This window comes from Anas acuta, chromosome 2 (genome assembly GCF_963932015.1).
Source record: "Anas acuta chromosome 2, bAnaAcu1.1, whole genome shotgun sequence".
Lineage (NCBI taxonomy): Eukaryota > Metazoa > Chordata > Aves > Anseriformes > Anatidae > Anas > Anas acuta.
The window spans coordinates 18,325,607-18,345,734 of NC_088980.1; the positions used below are offsets into that span (position 1 = coordinate 18,325,607).

The 20,128-nt window shown below is 46.2% G+C and overlaps 1 protein-coding gene across 1 annotated transcript in view; it reads left to right on the forward strand.

Moving 5' to 3' along the window:
- The first annotated feature begins 6,653 nt into the window (after positions 1 to 6,653).
- Positions 6,654 to 20,128, forward strand: part of ARHGAP21 (Rho GTPase activating protein 21) — a 118,276-nt gene continuing 104,801 nt past the window's right edge. The window contains exon 1 of the mRNA XM_068673706.1: positions 6,654 to 7,475. Coding sequence (XP_068529807.1) covers positions 7,401 to 7,475 — 75 coding nt within the window. The 5' untranslated portion in view covers positions 6,654 to 7,400. The remainder of the gene's footprint in view (positions 7,476 to 20,128) is intronic.

Genomic DNA, 20,128 nt, shown 5'->3' on the forward strand with positions numbered 1-20,128 from the left:
AGCAGGGGGCCATAGGGGTGGTTTCTGTGAGAAAGATCTAGAAGCCGCCCCATGTTTGGGAAGGGCCCCGTTGTTTTCCAGATCTGAGCCAATAAGCGATGTTGTTTTGCGCCTCTGTGAGAGCATATTTAAGACAGGGAAAAAAACGCTGCGACACACAGCAGCCGGGAGAGTCAAGGGAGTGAGAAACAGCCTTGAAGGTGCCAAGGTCAGTGTAGAAGGAGGGGGAGAGGTGCTCCAGGCGCCGGAGCAGAAGTCCCCTGCGGCCTGTGGTGAGGACCATGGTGAAGCAGGATGTCCCCCTGCAGCCCATGGAGTACCACGGTGGAGCAGGGTTTCACGCTGCAGCCTGTGGAGGAGACCACGGTGGAGCAGGTGGCCCTGCACCGACGGAGGCTGCTGCCTGTGGAAGACCCCTGCCGGAGCAGATTCCGGGCCGGACCTGTAGCCCGTGGAGAGGAGACCACGCAGGAGCAGGTGATCTGGCAGGAGCTGCTGCCCGTAGGGGAGCCAGGTTGGAGCAGTTTGCTCCTGAGGGATGGACCCCGTGGTACGGACCCATATCTGGAGCAGTTCTGGAAGAGCTGCTGCCTGTGGGAAGCCCACGCCGGATCAGTTCGTCAAGGACTGCATCCCGTGGGTGGGACCCCACAGCACAGGGGACGAGAGTGACCGAGAAGGAGCGGCAGAGAAGAAGTGCTGTAGACTGACCATAACCCCCATTCCCCCGTTCCCCTGCGCCGCTCGGGGGGAGGAGGTGGAAGAGGGTGGATGGGGGGGGAGGCGCTTTTGGTTTTTTTTTCCTTTGTTTCTCACTTCTCTAGCTTGTTGGTAATGAGCAATAAATCTTACTATCTGTCTTCTTATGCTGAGTCTGGTTTGCCCGTTACATTAATTATTGCGTGATTTTCTCGTCCTTATCCCAATCCTTGAGCCCCTTTCACATATTTTCTCCCCATTCCTCTTTGAGGAGGGGGAGTGAGAGAGCGGCTGTGGTGGAGCTCGGCTGCCCACTCGAGCGGAACCACGACATACTCTCAAACACACAAAGTATTCTGAGAAAAAGCAGCTCATTGCCTCCTCTTCCAAACCCGGGCTTTTAGTCCATGCTGACAAACACTGCTGTTGTGGTCACATACTCCTCCTATTTCCAAAAGAAAAGGTGTTGGAGGCATATGCATACACACACGTACTCGGATCAGATCTCCAGATGCCTTGGAGAAGAACAAAAAGGGCCAGCAAACAGCAGCCACACACAGCCTGGATAAAACGTGTCTTCTTTGGGAAGCTCTGGAAGGTAAGATCCAGCTTTCTACCTCAGAGAAACCTGACCCCAAACCACGATGCCTGGCAAACCACCACTCCTCCCATCCACCACATCATCCCACAGCTGGTATGGGAGGAGGCAACTTGACCATTTCTACAAATATTTCAGGTCAGGAGACCAGAACCATCATTTGCCCTTGGGGGGAAAGTTCTGTGGTCTCATGCTGTTGCTGGAAAGAAGCTGAGGTGTCCTCAACGCAGTGTGTTGGGGAATTGCCCTGGCACAGGATAGGAAATGAAGCCAGGGAAGGCAATCTCTAGTAGCTTCTGCACAGAAGATGACTGCCCCCTTCCCAAGCACATCTCTACTCAGTGGCTACAGTGCAGGGGACATGGGTCCTGAGAGCACAGCCAGAAATATTACCCACGGCCTCCCTGAGCACACCTAGTAGTGATCTTCACTTCATGGTCCTGAAGCTGCCATGCATTTATGTGATATCGCACTCAAGCTGTACCATTGCCTCAAGTCATTCACTGCTTTGGCAATAGGAAGGATCTGTGGGGAAGGCAAGAGGCTGCATTGCCCATCAGACCGGTTAACTTAGTGGTGGAGGATGTTCTGAGGACATCTGAGTCAGTAGTGACAGACTTCTGGTCTTACCAAGTCCCTTTTTCTCCTCCTCACCTGTCTTCAGTGAGCCTGGCGATGCTGGCTCTGGTCTGCGTCCATGCCCAAGAAGTCACAGTGCCGTACTTCCCCTTTGTTCAACCCAACCCGTGTCCAGCCTTGCCCTGTACCTGCTCTGCACATCTCGTTATTCAATGGCACTGCTGGCAATCAACCTCCTGGCCCAGGTTGGAGACCGTGCTATACATTTTTCACCATGTCTTCAATACAGTTTTCTTTTTGTAGTACCTTACCACTCTCAAGATGCACACCCCACCACTTCAGGCTCCTCTCTGCCTTTCCAGTAGGCCATGCTTCCTCTTCATCACAACTTTAGCCAGGCAGAGATTATACCTGGGGACTAAGCCGTGCAGAATGCAGTATGCACTCAAAAGGGAATTACTTGTAAGGGATATTGCATATCAGCCTGTGACTGGTGGAGACAGCACTGCTGAAGCTTCAGGATGCCAAAATCTCTTACTGTAGACCCGGTGGCAGGCTGGCTTCAATTCCTCTTGGCAGTGCTCTGCAGTACTTGAAAAGCCTCAGCATCCAGGGCCAAGTGAGGTAGGTGTGATCTCCTGTGAAGACTGAAATAAAAGCAAGGAGGTACTTTGGTCATAGTTCAGTGTACACGTGGGAGCCAAGGCGTAGGCATGGCAGCGATGAGATTAATCTCCGCAGACAGAATATAGGTGATAGGAAAGAATATAGGTGATAGGAAAGACCATAGAGTGAGATGGGAGTATTGGGGTACAATTACTAACAAAACAGCCATCACCAATAATATCTAGGATGAATAATATGCTAGTGCTCTGCAGGAAACTGTTGCATGCATCATGGCTGAATCACAGGAATCTTAATGCAGAAATCTGTAAAGCAAATACGATTGCAGACAATGGTTAGATTACTGTGTGGCTCTACTTGTGATTTCACAGAAGGCTTTTATAAGTCTAGGAAGGAACTGTATTCCAACTGCAGTATCTTGGATATACCAGATAATGAAAAATGTGTTGTGCATTTTTTGATCTCCCATTCTAGGGGAAATGTAATAAATCATCCTCATGTAGGGCACCAGTCAACATCCTCTGGAGCGTGGAAGCTGTTAGATGGATGTCAATTGGTGCCGTGGCCATGCACTGGAAGAAGTCTGTGCCAGGCTGCTCGCCGTGGTGCTCACAAAGTCTGCCAGGGAAGCAGTAGCATTCTCTGAAACAGAAACTGCAGAGGTGTCCATGTTCAGCCTGACCCTCTCAAAGCAGGCCTTGCCTGTGAGATTTAAGCAGCTGGGGTCTGTGGTGGGAAGCCTTACCTCAACAGCTCCCACAAGCAACAATTTCTGAGGGCAAACATCAATGCAAATGTCTTCTCGCTTAGAATCCCCTCTCTTCCCACTCACTCTACCTTTCATTTCCAAAACCAGGTCCTTTAAAACAGGACCTTTTCTTATTTAACTCCTCAGACTTAACTGCTCAGTCTTCCCCATACCCCAGCACAAAATAGACAGGATTTACTCTTATCTCCCACTATTCCCTATCTAATCTATCCTACCAGGTACTCCACACTAATCTAATCTCAAAATTCCTGTCAGAAACCTGCTCTCACTTTATCCTCTGTTTCTCTGCGCTTGCATTTCTCGCTAACCCAAGGGTAGGACATTTGGGACTACCCACAGCTGAGCCAACTTGCTGCTCGTGGCACCTCAGTTCTGACAGATCCTGGTGGGCTGCACGTGGTGGGAGAGGAGAGGGCCTTCGGGATGGCATGGACAGCATGGCTTCTTGGGAAGCGAGTTGCCTCAGCATGGGCTGGGTGCAGTTTAGATAGGTCGTAGGTGTGAGAGAAAGGCAGGCCCTTGGGCTCTGCCAGAGGTAGATGCTAAGCACCATGTGGGCAGGGGGCAGGTACCTCAAGCATATTTCATGCAATGAGTTTCAGTCCTCTGGTCTACCCGCCCAAGTGAATTTTGATATTCACAACTTAGCCTTTAGAATTTCTGTGTTCTCAAGATATCGACGTGTTCATTTGGCAAACGCTGTCTTAAGAAGATACAGCCCCGTATTTGTGTCGTCGCTGACCCAGCAGAACTGGCACCACAGAACGACCCAGCGCGCCTCAGCCCCTGGACGGCAGCGTAGGCTGAACTCCGCCTGCCTCCGCAATTCAAACAGAGCTGCTAGACTTTGCACTGAAGTGGCTGAGATGTGCTCAGAGATATCTGCACCAGCTCTCCTGTGGGGATGATACTCTTTAGCAAGGAGTGATAATAAACAGTAGGATGGTGCTAACACTTTAAGCTGCTGCAGCTGTCTGCTAACAGAATATGTGTCAACACCTTCAGACTAGAAGGTGAGAAAGTGAAATTATAGCTCTCGGTTACCCTAATTCTGCTTTTGCAACCTCTTTTATTAAATCGCTTTCAAAGGTGGCTAGGAGACTCTGAGATTTTTCTTGTGTGTTTTGAATCTGAGATAACGAGCTTGTTTCTGAAAGCTTGCCTCCTTCTGTAAGCTTTCCTGTTGCAACTATGACACCGTATTTAGAGTGAAAAATTACAGCACATGAAAGTCCTAAAGATATCCCAGCTCCCCAGGCAAAAAACATCTGCCACAAAAAATAGAAAATTATGATTATGAGGAAGAAAATGAAGTACGTATAGTTTAATGAAGATTTGGTAGTATAAATATGTATAAATATTCTTTTGATAATTACGCAAATATAACCTTCCCAGAGTTAATAATAAGATCTATTTCCTTAGCCAAGCCATGAAATAATTTGTGATTCTAGAATTATATTTTCCTCTGTGATATTTTTGCCTCACTTGTATATTTTGAGAGCTAAAGCTAGAGAATTTGATTGGCAATGTAAGAAAAGTAAAAATGGAAGATTTGTCACTGTATCGATGTAGCTCTGCTGATATAAATAGAGACTTGCTAGATACTAAACGATTGCTCAGATAGTCTATTCATGTTTAAATCTCTCTGAGACATTTTATAAATCTGACAACTTTCTACATGGATATTAGTTATGATGCTAATTTAGATTTGGAGTCTGTGGCTCTCGTGGGAAAAGCGATGATCATGATTACATGGAAGTTATTTCATATACATAATAGATTTTCAATGATGTTCTGCAGGTTGGCACAATGACTAAAGTGCAGAGAGCAGTATGCAGCCAAGGAGACAGCAACAGTTCTTGGCTTTGTTTGATAACAGCTTCCAAACAACAAAAGTACCCCAATTGTTCCCTTTCCTCACCCCTTAAAAATCTCGGGTGATTTTATCTCTATCTTTTCAACTTCTTGACAACCATGGACTGGATGATATTGTAAGTTTGTTCAGGGGTTGGATGGCAAATAAATCATAAAGTGTATGTCAACGAGAAATTATTAGGGAGCTTGACAAAATCATCCTGTGAGTTGCTAGGTGGGCAGCAGCGTGCTTAATTAAAATATGTGTATGTAATCTGTGGTCCAGGTCAGGTTCAGCTATGAAGTAGTCTTCAACATCAGAAATTTATGAGGACCTGAAAATGGAGGTCTAACATTGCCTTCACACATTGACTTCAGGAACTACTACATGTTTTAGCTGTATATTCATCTACAGAGATCCATGGAATCACATGGAATTGTAGGTAGGCATGTAAATCTGGGTGACAAGACTTGTGGTGTAATATACTTTTACGTTCAGAGGAGGGTAGATATGACCATTTGACAAGGATCAGCATTTGGACGTCCAGGTTCCTCTCGGTTCTCAGGAAGCCGATATTCCTACCTGCTGCGATGGGAGTGGTTGCTGCATAAGCAGGCCAGTCACCTCCTTTCTGAGGTCACTGAGAATAGCTAAGTAAATAAATAAAACCACACAACCCCAGCACATTATTATTGTTTTGAGGGCACAAACGAGACGGGATCTTTATTTCATGCAAGTCACTTTATTTTCCGTAGCTGCCTCTCGCAGAGACTTCAGTTGTCCAGTCGCTGTTCTAGAACCATGGAAAAGGAAAAAATAAAATAAAATAGAAAGGTCTCAGTGGTAAGACCGAAGCAGGGGACACAGGGGACGTTTATTTTCGGTGCCTTCACCGTGACACCACGGCCAGGCTCCTGCCAGCCCTCAGGCTGCGGGGCACCGACCGGGAGCACAAGGACCGGGTGCAGCTCGGGGCCTGCCACAGAAGCACCAAATCCTTCTCCAGGGCAGAAAAAGGGGCGATTATTCCCGTGAGGGACCCGAAAAAGCCGGTGGGGAGGAGAGGCGAAGAGCGGGGCGCTCCACACGGCGGGGCGGGCGGTGGCAGCCGGCTCCTGCCCTCTCGGTGTCGTCTGAGGAGGGCGGATTTTTGGAGGCAACACAACCCGCCGGCCCGGAGGCGGGGGAAAGGGGACGGCGACCGGAGCCGTGTGAGAGTGAGAGGGGGGCCGGCGGCGGGGGCAGCGCCCCTCAGGGCCGGGGAGAGGCGAGGCGAGCCCGGGCGGCGCTGGGGCAGCGCGGGGGCCCCGTGGGGGTCGGCGGGGCCGGGCGGGCCGCGGCTCCCCCGCTCCGAGGCCGGTGCCCAGGTGGCCCCAGGTGGCCGGGGCGGCGCAGCTGGCACTGCCTCACGGCCGGGGAGCGGCGGGGGGCAGCGGCGAGGCCCGAGGGAGGGGCGGCGGGCGGGGCGCGGTGGTCTGATCGCCGGCGGCCCTTGCGACGTAGCCGGGAGGAGGAGGAGGAGGGGGGAGAGGGAGGGAGGGAAGCAGGGCGCTGGCTGGGAAGCCAGGAACAAAAGCCCGGCTGCGGGAGCGGCGGGGCTTGGCCTTCGCCGAGCTCTTTTGTCGCCGCTTCCCAGCCGGGTTTAGGGCGGCTGCGGGGCCCCCTGGGCGAGTTGAGCAAAGTTCGGGACGGGACGGGACCGGCCCCGGGGCGCGCTCCCCGCCCTCCGCCTCCCTTCCTCGGCTCGTCCCGGCCCTGCCCCGGGCGGCTCGCCCCGTGCCGCCGCCAGCCCGCGTGTGGCGGGCAGGGAGGGAGGAGGAGGAGGAGGAGGAGGAGGGAGGGAAGGAGCGGGCGCCTCCCGCCTCCGCCTCCCTCTCCTCCCCGCGGCTGGGGCTGTGGATAGGAGGAGTTGGAGGAAGAGGAAGATGACGAGCGAGTGCAATTAGCCTAACAAGGGACGGGTGGCGGCGGCTCCGCGCCGGGGACTGACACCTCCGCTCTTTTCTCTCTTCTCTCTCTCCGGCTCCAGCCATGAAGGCAGAAGCGGGGCAGCGCGGCTGAAGCCCCGGGGCCCGTCCCGGCGCTGTGCCCCATGGCCGCTGCGTGACGGGGCCGGCCCGGGCTCGGCGGCGGCGTGGCCGCGCTGGGTGTGTGCGAGCGGCTTCGGCGCTGCCTCCCCCCCTCCCCACACCTCTTCCCGGCTCCTTTCCCTTCTTCCCATCCCCGATGTGGGCTCCAGCGGACTCGCCCCTCCTTTGTAGCCGGGAACTGAAATAATGGCGACCCGGTGGGCAGCCGGGCCGCCCGGCGGAGATGGAGACACCGAGCCCCCCCCGGGCGGCAGCGGCCAGGTAGGAGCGGGCGGGTGCGGGGCTGGCTCGCTTCTCTCCTTCCTTCTCTCCCTCCTTCCTTCCCTCCCCTCCTGCCGCGGGGAACGGCTTGGCTGGAGCGGGCTTAATGGCCGCCCCCCTCCCTCCCTCCTCCCGCCCTCTCCCTCTCTTCCTGCCCGCCCGCCCCGCAGCCGCTGGGAGCCGTGTGGCGGCCCCGGCCCTGCCCCGCTTGCCCCCATCCGAAGCCCCTCAGCGTCCCCGAGTGGCCTCCCCCCACCCTTCAAAAGCCCGGCCGGGCACCCTAAAACCCTACCTAATGCCTCAGCTCCCAGCTGGCTGTTAATAGTCGTAAATATCAGCGAAACGACCCGGAGTTCACATCCAGCGAAGCAGACCTAACGGCTCCGGCCGCGTTGCTCCAAGATCCGCCTTTAAACTTTCATTTGCAAACTTTTGTCTTTTTCTAACTTTTGTGACAGAAAGCTGGCTGGAAGCCGGGTAGGGCTGTGGGGTGGGTGTCCTTTATGTACACGGTCCCCTTTTGTTTGCTGAAATTGGCACGCAGGAGACTGGTATTAAACCTACAGAGCTCAAAAAATGGAAGGCTTTTTAATTTCAGAAGTGCCAGGGTTTGTTTTACCGCTATCCTCGGTTCACCTTGTTGCCTCGATCCCAAAGTGGCACATATGGTGGTGTAAGATTTTCTTCGCTGCCGTTGCCTCGGTTAAGGGAGTCACACAGGCTCTTAAAGCAGGTGGGTTAGGTGAGGACAAAATGGGGAGGGATAAGTAAAAACAGAAGACGCTGAGATTTAAGAGTTAGCGATGAATTGTGCTTGTTAATTTCTGTGTGGATTTTGTATGTTGTTACTGATACCCTTTTTTGAATGTAACTGAAAACAAGGCCATTTTTGGAGAACGTATCCTGTAATACTACTTAAATAGTGTGGGAAGAGGGGAAAAGCCACATGGCCAAGTGTAAAAGTGAAAATCTGCTTTTTAATTCTGTCGTGTTGAGGCTGCTGGTCTTTTGGCACTGGTGCTGTTGTCATAATCCACCTCTCCCTGCTGTGGTGAGCCCTAATGAGGCCTCTGGCACCTTTGGAGCTCATCTTAGAGCTGTCTAACCGGGGACTGCTAATAGGTATGGAATTGCAAAATGGGCTGCGCTGCCTGTTGTTTTACCTGGTATTTCTGTGTTGCAGTTAACATTTAACTGCTGGAAAATATGCACTTACACTGATGACTGCCTTAATCACAGCAGGCCTGAAATAATCTTTGCTTGAATGAAGATAGCCCTCATGAATGCCTAATTGAGGTCGTAATGCATTCTTAGTTCCTTTCGTGCACGTATTCCTGCATGGTTTAAAGTACAATTTATTTATTTGCTTTTTCATAGATTGGTGTAAAATGCCAAGAGAGAGTTGAGGGGTTGTGGTTTGCGATCTGCTGTCTGAGTTGAGCTGATGACATGGTTACTGTGTGCAGTCCTGGTGTGAACAAATCCCTAACTCCAAAATAGGACTTGTATTGAACACTGGGAACCTCTTTTTGTGTGAAAAAGGATCAGAAAACACTTAGTGAAATTACTGTAAAAAGGGAGTCTTTGAAAATTCAAGAAGTTCTTGCTGTTGTAGCATTTTATAGTGTGTTCATACTTGACGTGCAAGGTATTGGGAATTTTGGGAAATGATTTATGCTTTTGGCACACTATCTCCCATATGTTGTTCACATTGTCATGCAGTATTAACTCATGTCCATGTAATAATGTTTAGCTGTAGACCTGTACACACAGCAAGATGTCATGAGGAGGACTCCAAGCATAGCTTGTGTTCATAATGGGCAAAGTAGTTGCAAGAGAAACTAGGATTTCCAGCCAGATAAAGGCTTTGGAAGGGTACAGCTATAAACACTGGGGCTTGATAAGAACAGAACTTGTCCTATGTCTTCAAGATCACTGCTTGTACAAAGAAAAGGAACTTTTGAGTATGAAACAAGTGTGTATCTTTATAACACAGAGGTGGGAAAATTGTGGGCATGCAGTTTGACTCCTTTGGGTAATGCATATATGGGTAGATAATTTTTTTTGTTTGGATGCCTCTTTATTCTGATATTATACTTTTTTTTTTTTTGTCATGCTTTGCCATGATTTCTACTTTTTTATTTTCACTTTTTTTTTATTTTTCCTTGACACTGCACCTGGAAGTCTTTCGCGCTACAGAGCCCCTTCACTGAAATGATTTTTGAGAACAAAGATGACGCATTCAGGCTTGCAGGCTCCCATCTGAACATACAGCGCCTGTTCAAAGGGACAGATCACGTATTCTGGGCTCTTGGGGGAGCTGGCAGAGAGGGCTAGGGACTCTCAGGGCTGTTTGCCATTCTTTTTGAAATCTGACACACATTTGCAAATGGGTACAAGAATCGCTGAGCTTGTGCTCATAAGGCCAGATAAGTGAGAGTGCTTTTTCTGGCTTTTAGATTATTAGGCATATACTATCTCCATTTTGTCAGGTTGTAGCAGTGTTTTGCTGTAGTGATTAAGCCCTGTTGAGGTACAGGCAGTGCTGTGCTAGTCACAACATCACATTTATAGCTCTGTCCAGATTTGAGACCGGAGCTGCCGTTTTTTGTTAGTGTAAGTTTGAACTCTTTCCCTGCTTAGGAAGGCATGAAAAAGTGCTCTTTTTGGTTTTCTGTTCCCACTGTTTTGCATTTACTTCAAAAGAATTACTAAATCAGTTTGTGGTGTAGCTTGCTGTTATCTGTATTAAGATGAAATTGTGGTTCATATTTTTTTATCCAACATTTAAACACTTCTCAATGTTTGTAGCTTTTAAAAGGTTATTTTTATGGTAAACAATAGTTTTGTCCACTTATGAACACTAAAATACTTTTGTGAAATAAAATTTATTAGAGTTTTTGATATTTTTTTTTCTGTTGGAACTCAGAGCACATGCACGTTTAGATTTTTGTTATTGGAAGCATCTAATACTGCAAAGAAATTTGGAGCATGATGTCTTTTTTGTATCTTTTATTTATTTATTTATTTTGCTTAACAGATAAATTGTTAGGCATAGTAGACTGTCTTTAGAGATTCCAGTGAGTTTTTGCATTTGGCAGTAATTAGGGAGTACATTTCCATAGGCTTCAGTAAAAGAAAAGTTAGTTTCTTTAGTATTTTTACGAATTCAGTATTTGTGGTTAAAAAGAAAGGGGGAGAAAACCCCACAATATTTTTTCTTGTACTCCTTATCAGAGAGAACACAACTGCATAAACTGGAAGGGTCAGGAACCAGAGAAGGGCAATGATGACAGTAAAAATAGAAAATGATTGGCATTTTCACTAACAATAATTAGTAGACTGTGCTTGCTATTTTAGCAGCCTGGTTGGGATGGCATTGGTAGGCTCAGAGTGGCGACACCCAGGTGTTAAGTGTCTCTGCTGGAGGAGCACAAGCGCTGGGAGGCTGTAGTTAGGTTCTGTGTTTCAGTCTTTACATAATTATGCCTGCAAATGTGTAAGCTGCTCTGGAAGTCAGTACCTTTGGAGACCAGTACTCCTCTGTGCTTGATGAGTAGAGGCATTGCCATGATGTATAATGAGGTTCAACCAGAATGTATCTGGTAAGTGACAACATAAAGCAGTAAACAGTTAATTTTCTTCAAGTAGAGGAAGGGATGTGCCTTCAAATGTAGATGTGTCTGATGCTTTTGTGAAAGTGACTTTCTTCTACTCGAAAAGATGCCTTTGCTGATTGCACCACTTAGATAATTGCTTGAAAAACAAGAGTTTTTGTAAGAGAAGCCTGATGGATTGAAGAATGCTTTGAGCTGTATCAGTTCAGAATAAGTGTGTTTACTGTATGCAGTGTATGTTCTGTAGGGTAAATCACAGAATATCCTGAGTTGGCAGGGACCCACAAGGATCATGGAGTCCAGCTCCTGGCTCCACACAGGACCACCCCAAAACCAGACCCTGTGTCTGAGAGCATTGTCCAAATGCTTCTTGAACTCTGGCAGCTCGGTGCCGTGACCACTGCCCTGGGCAGCCTGTCCCAGTGCCTGACCACCCTCTGGGTGCAGACCCTTTCCCTAACCCCCAGCCTGACCCTCCCCTGTCCCAGCTCCATGCCGTCCCCTCGGGTCCTGTCGCTGTCCCCAGAGAGCAGAGCTCAGCGCCTGCCCCTCCGCTCCCCTCGTGAGGGAGCTGCAGGCCGCCATGAGGCCTCTCCTCAGCCTGTTCTGCTCGGGGCTGAGCAAACCCAGGCCCCTCACATGTCTTCTCCTCTAGATCCTTTGCCATCTTTGTAGCCCTCCCGTGGAGGCTCTCTGCCAGCTTTATGCCCTCCCTGGTGCACCCCAGGGCACACGGCTGGCTCGTGGCCAGCTGGCCTCCAGCACAGCCCCCAGGCCCCTTTCCACAGGGCTGCTCTCCAGCCTCTCACCCCCAGTCTGTGCGTACAGCCAGGGCTACCCTGTCCCAGATGCAAAATCTAGCATTTGCTCTCGTTAAATTCCATGTGGTTGGAGATTACTGATTACCCAGCCCTCTAATTTGTCAAGATCTCTGAAAGGCCTCTCTACCCTTGAAGGAGTCAACAGCTCCTTCTTAGTCAACAGCTAATTTAGCGTCATCTGTAAACTTAGTGTATATTTAAGTCCTGTGTCCAAATAACTTATAAAAGCATTAAGGTGAGCTGTCCCTAAAATGTTTCTCTTCAGCAGCTGTAGCAAACATCACAACACCTATCTGAGCTTTTTCCTTCTATAAGCACTTTAACAAAATTCCTATCATTAAACTGAATGTGGAAAAAACATCTCTACTTCTGATGTATTATTTCTGGTCTGTGCTATTTACTTGCATACACCAAAACCAACTGAGCGGACTGTTGGGGAAGAGAAGGCATCTCATGACACTTCTGCACTTTAGGCATTTATGGTCTTGTACTACTTGGATGTACAAAAACGTCTTCCTGTAGGTGGATGACTAAAACGTAGCTCAGCAGAAGAGCATTGGCTCTGCAAAGAGTAAAAGCTGAGTTTTAAATTTGTGAATGCAGGCGTATGGTGCTGTGTAGATGGTGATGAGAACATGAGTGTGTGCAACCTGTGGGCACTATAAAAAGAAAAACTTTCTGTATCTTTTCCTGAGGAAACTTGCATTGTGGTGTTTGGTTAACCTGTTAGCAATATATCCTGGTGCTTGATGCTGATCTTATTTTTTTCTTTAACAACTGGAAGATGGAGAAAAATGAAGCTATTCTGGCATTCAGTGGTTTTGTGTTCTTCATTGCCGTTGTTTGTACGTTAAATTGCAGAGGCTAGGAAGCAGAATATAAAAACTTAGGAAATGATGTTAAATGAAAAGGGATTTATTTCCTGTTGTTAATAAGGGGTCATTGTTTCTAAAAGGCCTGGCTTAGCTGTGCTGTAAATGGCGGGGCTTCGTAGCTGGCACTGAAGCTGTGTGTTAATGGACAGGACTGCAGACGTCAGGCTGATGAGCTGTTAGCTATGACTCCTCCGTTGTAGAGACATCAGATCCTGTGATCTCATCAAATCCTTGAATTTAGTGCCTTGCTATAGAGGAAGAGTTCGTCTGCCTCCCATAATAGGTAATATATGTACTAAATAACATGTGCCAAGCATAATAGATAAACAGTGAATGAGAGCTGTCTGGTCAGATCGGTGGATGAATGGGGATAATCATGTCACACTTCACCTGTTTATTTACACAGAGTGCAGGTTATTGTAAATAGTGTGTATCTCCTGTCCAACTCCTTTCTTGTCTTGACACTTTCAGTATTGTTGTGGAGTCCTGGTATTTTTTCCCCATCACTCAGCAGTAGGTGTATGCAGCAGGAGCATAAGCCCAGGTGATGGGTGGGAACAGCAACATCAAAAAGGCTTCGACTGTGTTCATAGCAGAAGTTCGACACGTCTTGTAAACCTAAAAGTGCCAAAAGAAAGAATTCTTTTAATCTTCTGGTTGCAAGGTGGGATAAGCTGTTTTATGTTTGTGGTTCTTAAATAGTTTGAGACTTCTCAGCTGGGAGGCTTCCTCTGTTGTGTTTTTGCCTTTTGTGTTGCTTTTAAACCGGGTGAAATGCATTTTTCTCTTACTTTCTTTACATGGGAACTCTAGCTACTCCCAGAGTTGTTGTTTATCTTCTTGTTTTAGTAATGGTGAAACAATTTTGAATGTCCTGTTTTATTGCTGCTGGTAGTCTTGAATCAATCTCATCTGGGAAAATGATGATAAGAGCTTAGAGACTGGGTCACTTGCTGATAGGAAAGTAGGAACTAGGCAAAGCTATGTGCTTTGCTCTTTGAGTCTCTTTATATTGTGGAGATAGGGTATACTAATTCAGAAAGATGCGTTATTATAGTTTTGAATGTCATCAATGAATTGTGTTCAGTGGGAGGTGTTGCTGCTTTATATTTTTCGTTGATTTTTGCACAAAAACTTGCAGTTCAGAAGGTGTTTATGAGCAGAGCTCAGCGAGCTGTAATTGTAGCTCTCTGAACATCACAGTGTTTGAGAGAGCCTGATACAGATCGTGATAGTAAATATTTGGTGCTGAGCATGAAAGGTGCTGTGTGGGCATTCTGGAAAAATACAGACAGCTGTTCATAGATTTTGACTCTGGCTTGCCACCGTGAGCATCTACCTTTGGGAGCGCAGGTTGTGGGCTTATTTTTGTTTGAATTTTTCCTGATTTCCTTCTGCCAGCAGCTGCTGCTTTGCTCCCAGTGAATGAGGTGCCTCCTTAGGGGCCATGGCTAATTACAGATCGGCTGTTGGCGGAGGGGTGCGCTTTGAGATAGACGATTTTCTTTTATGTAAGTGTCATTTGCATAATGTGTTAGGACACACTGTATGGAATGCATTAAGCACAGCAAATACACTGTAGGGAACGGTCTTGCGCTGACATCAATGGGCTGCCTAGATGACCTAATCTTCCTTATTTTTAATTTTGAGGTTTGCGCTGTTTTTCTGCTTGGAAGGACAGGAAAGAGAAATAAAATAGAGAGCTTTAAATCTTACTGAGAAGAGAGATGTTAAACACTTATGAGTAATGGTTGTAGTTGGTACCAATCAGTTGAAAGGAGAAATGTGAGCTTGTTTCTGAAGTGATCTTGTGTTTTTACTGATGGGAGTGGTAGTGTGCCCTCCTAGTTATGTCTTTGTATACTTCATGTACTTTTAACGGAGTACTATTCCCTATTTACATTTAAATGACAATCACTCGCCCTTTAAGAAACTATTTTATTGTCCTTTCTTATATTCTAGTTTTTCTTTGAAGTATATGGGACTTTATTAGGAAGTATTAAGAAGCTGAGAATCTCAGAGGATGTAAACTCTTGGGGAATTAAAAAAACAAAACACAAAACAAAAACAATGTTGCTTAAATCATCTTGACAATAGTGTTGAACATACCAATAGCCCTCTACTTCAAATTTCTGCTTACTTTTTAAGTGTGAGGGCAGAAGGGGTTAAAATACAGATAAATTTCCTACGAGATTTAACATTGGATGTGAATAGGTGTCATGGGTGCTGCCTGTTCTGACCCTGGGACGAGCTCAAGGAGAACAATTAAACTCTCCAAAATCCCGTACGGATTATTTGGCTTGTGACAGATGCAGTCTACACAATGATATGTTTATGGTATTGGGACAGACTTCTCAGCTGTGAGAACTACAGTTAATTAAAACTTTCCATGTGCTGTGTTGAGGAGTTATAGTTGAAAAACTAGTTTATGAAACAAAAGTAACGTTCATCTCAAAACTTCAGTGCAATTCAACTTTTGAGGAAAACATTGTGCTCGTCCAAGCACTGCCCTGCTGTAATGAAATGTGGAAGTGGTTGATTTCCTAAGAAACGTGGGTGATATTTTAACACAATTCTTTAATTAAACTTCGGGTCTGTTGTAGTTTAGGCATGTTTAAACTTGAATGTCCTTGGGATTAGACTATTTTAAAAGGCCAGGGTTCATTCAGTGCTTGCATGGGTATGCAGAACCATCGAATTTCCTTATGATGCAAGAATTGAGAGCCAAAACATTTTGTTGTTGTTTGGGCCAGCAAAAGAAGCAGCAGATCTAGTATGTGCACTTCAAGCAGGTGGCTCTTACTACCCTTTAAGTTCTGACCTGTGTTTTTTTTTCTTTAAGATAAAGATCTGATTAGGGTTAAGTTAGGGAGGAATGCCTCAGTGTTCACGTAGCAGCAGGCAGTCTCCTTGCAGTTCATGCTTTGTTTTTGTTGCTGTGCTTTTCTCCTCAGCTTTCCAATTTTGATGTAACTTTAATAGCGAGCCCATGATTATGGTGAAAAGCATTCCCATGTGTAGCCACAAACATTTCTTATTCATCAATGGTTGTAAAATCCTACTTGTCCCTTCTTGCATGCGTTTTAAAATTTTATTATCCTCAGTCACCATGGTAAAAGGTGAGTAAGTAAACTTCGCCTGGAGTAATCAATTCTCATGGCAATTTTACAGGCCTCCTGCTCCAGCCTGTGTACTTTGCCCTGTTTTTGTATGGGTTTGGTCTGAATACCGTCTGGTGTTTTTTTTATTTATTATTTAAATTTGTTAGAGAAGTTTTGGGACTACCTGTGAGGTGGGATTTGAATGTGATTTCCTTCCTGACCTTAAGAAAGTAAGAATGAATGGCTGTTGTACTGGTCCTAGGAGGTCAAAGTGTCTTGTCTCTACAAATTGGCATTGGGAGGAAAGCTAGAACATAGAAACAAGTTTGTGTGGATGATCTTCAATGTTTCTAGCAGTCTGTGCTAGAATCAGAAGCTGGAGTAATTCAGCAGCCATAAATAGCTTGGTGGACTGGTGTTCTGATCCTGATGTCATGGAAGTAATCTTGCAAGCTCCTTAATTGCATCTCTTTTGTTCTCATTTAAAATAAATAAAAAATGTTGATTATTATTTTAAGAACTCCATACCTGACCAAAATGGTCCTTGCAGCTCAGTTGTGGAACAAAGGCTTTCTCTGTATGAAGTATTACAAAACAGCGTTGTATAATGGATACAGGCCAGCGCTAGCAGCAGTTCAGAGCCCATGCCCTTTAGCTGTTCTTTATGACTTTACAGGTGGTTTTGAATAGTTTGCTCTCTGTTTGCATTTTGACTGAGAATGATTCAGCTGTATGGCTAAGAGGGCCTGGTAGCTTTCTGCTGTTTTCACGAGGTGAATGACAGTGGGAAAGGAAAGTGCTTATTTTAGTGTTTGCCTTTGTACAGACATAGACTTTGTCCATACACTTGGAGTTGGTGTGTCTAGGTTTGTTCTGTGGCTTCCCTCTCCATTTTTCTCCATCTCAGGAATAACAGTACAACCAGAAGCGCCTCAAGACAAAGGGCAGCAATGATAATTGAGCACATGGAGTTACCTGTTCACCAAAAACAATTAAGGAAGCCAGGACTTCACAGTTTGGGAAAGAACTGGAACTGGAGAGAGAGCTTGAGATGTCAGGAGAAGGATCTTTGCCAAGAGGGTGGTCGGGCACTGGAACAGGCTGTCCAGGGTAGCAGTCATGGCACCGAGCTGCTGGAGCTCAAGAAGCATTTGGACAACGCTCTCAGACACAGGGTCTGGTTTTGGGGTGGTCCTGTGGAGCCAGGAGTTGGACCCTTGTGGGTCCCTGCCAACTCGGGATATTCAGGGATGCTGTGTTGTGGCGTTCTTGACCTCTCTTGAATTTATGTGGGCCAGCTTTTCACTATCTATACAAGAACTTGGGGGTGTCAGATGAGTGTGATGGAGTGAGAACAGGCGAAAGATGATAGCCCTTATGCGTAACAGTTATTTAAGCATGTTACTATTCACCGTAATATTTTGGAAGCTAAAGGTGTCTATGTAAACTGAAGGATAGCCAGGATATTTTTTTTTAGAAAAGCAATACTTTGAGAGTTTCTAAATCACCTGGTAGCGGAATGAATTAGGGATTTGTAAATAATCGAAGCTGGGAGAATTTTTTAGTGGTGCTTGCTCTTGGGTTCTTCCCTAATCGTCTGCAACTGTCTGCGTTGGCCACCACTGCAGACAGGCTGGGTGGACCTTTGATCTGATCTACAGGTGTTATCGTATCTTCTGATGCCAGTTCCATGGTAGCTTATCACAATTCCTCCCGTGTTCAGGCCTTGAGACTGTGGTTCCGTACTAAGCTGAAGCACGGTGGCTGTTTGCTGTTAGCAACAGGAAATGCAGCTTTTCAAATGTTTGGGATTTTGACCTATTTTTGATTCTTAAAGGCTCAGGCTAGATAGCAAACTTAGTCCGTGCTTTTGTTCGTTTTTGTAAAAGTTACTATTAATTCTTGTTACACCATGTGTGTCTAACGTTCCCCAGGCTGTAGTAGTTAAAACGAAATGCCTAATTGCCTGCTTGCGTGTTCGCCCTATCTGTTCCTCCAGCCTCTCCCAGCTTCAAGAGAAAGCAAGGTGATGGCGTGGCTTGTACGCAGAAGTTAAGCATGTTGTTGTAGTTTTCGTGTTTCTTTCCTGTTTGCTTACGATCATGCCAGTATTTTTTGTCTGTTTTCTGCATTACTTTTACTGGGCTGCATTACATTGCAAAAGTTTATTCTTGATTCCACGTCTTGCAAGTTCTGCAGCGGCAAGCCCAGTAGATCCCTAGGAGCCAGTGGAGAACTCCATTCAGTGAAGGGTCTTTAGGCAGTTGGGTCTGCTGACTGCTGTAGGAGAGTTTCCTGTGCTCCTCTTCCACTCCATGTCTGTGGTTACCAGCTGAAGGAAAGAAGAGGCTCTTCGAGGGACTGTTCAGCAACCTACAGAGCTTCCAGGGCTGCTGATGTGCAGCTATAGAATATACCAGAGGCAGAAGCAAAAAGCAACTTCTCCCCTTCACCAATCCTTAAAAGCAGTTCTCAAGAAGATTAAGGGGTTAATCACTTACCAAAAGGACTATGAAATGAGGTGAATGAAACCACAAAATGGTTTTGTTGAGGTGGACTTTTTGTCTTTTGTGGGTAGGCAGAGCGACAGTCCACCCTGTGCCCCCCAACCCATGCTGCTATTATTCAGGCTAAATGTTTGTATTTGAAGCCTAAAATGTTTAAAGGCTTCTAGGGTGAAGATGGTTTCTGCTCCTGTAATTAGTGATTCATGGCTCTCAGCAACTGAATTCTTCAAGGTGAGTGAGCAGAGACAGTGGTGGTGCGAGGTGGTTAGTCAGCAAGGTGTGGACAGGGTAAACAGTTCTCCCCGGTAAACATGTATGCAGGCAATCATTTTTCCCTTATTTAAATTGAATTGGGGAATTGTGTAAACCTAAATGCCAAAAATTCTGGAAGAGATCTCTTCAATTCAAGACTGATCTCTCAGACTGTTTTGATGCTTGTTTTTTGCATTATCTGGTGGGTGTTTATTTGGGAAGAAGATTCCTCCCACACTTCCTTCAATGTGTTAACCTTTTCGTCCATCTCGTGGCCAGTTGTCCATCGCTTGGTCTGTGGGTGATGCAACATCAGTGGGTGATGTAGCGGTTGTCTCCAGGCTCTTTGTCAACTCGGGAGTGGGAACCAGAAGTTTGGAAACAGAATTTTATATGTAATGTTGTGTGTCTGCTGTGAGGGAGGTGAAGCACTGTGATGTCTGTCTCCTTTTGGATAGTGCCAAGAGGGTGAATCATCATGTTTCAAAGTGTTTTTAACTCAAGCCATTAATGCCACCGGATGAGTTGATGGAAAGGCATTATGTGTGAGATTAAGAACAGGATTTGTGGGAGTGACTTGACCTTAAGTTCAGTTAATGCTGTGGTTGCTTCCCCCCTTAGATAATCTGGCCTGGCAGATTTCTCTTTGCTCCTTAGGGCCCAGGATGCCATGAGCTTTCGCTCCTTGGAAGGCTCTTGTCTTGCCTACTTGGTGAGCAAGAACGCAGGAATTACAAAAATATATTCTCAAATGAGGATTACTAAGCTTTCCAAGCCATGAGGAGCAGAGAGGTGGTAGTTCTTGTCTTGTATTTAACCCCTAACACCATCCTCTCTTTGAGGAACTTGGTTTCTTCCTCCTTCCCTCCTTTGGGAAAGGAATAGGACTAGTTGTCTTCTCGAATGTCACTACATTTTCACTACAGAAATATTTTCCAATTAATATTTACTCTATAGTAAAGCCTTTCTGGGCTGCTTTTACTTTTACAACCCTGCTTCTTCACTGTTAGGTTATTTTACGTACTGCTGTTACCAGTGGTAGTGGAGGCTTTACTGTTCCATTAGGGCGTTCTGTACTTGGAGTTCCATCCAGTTCCCAGACGTTCAATCATATTTATTGCCTTAAAACGTTTGCAGTCCAGAATACTTTTTTTTGATTCTTAAGTATGGATGATTTCAGATGTTTGTGAAAATGTATGGGTAGGAAAACCTCATGTGGTGCTTTATATTAATAAAAATTCCTTAAAATTGGAGGGGAAAAAAGTATTTGAAAATTAATTTAAGATGCTGAAATAAGTGAAAATGATGTTGTTCCTTCTATATTACTTCATCAAATAAAAAGTGTAAGTCCTTTCAACTGAAGATTCTTATGGATTTCAGCAGGCTTTGGATCAGCAGTTCTAATAAATGGGCTTTTGGAAATAAAAAACTTAATTCCTGAGAAAACCAGTTGTGCCTGTTCTGTTACTTTTCTTTAAAT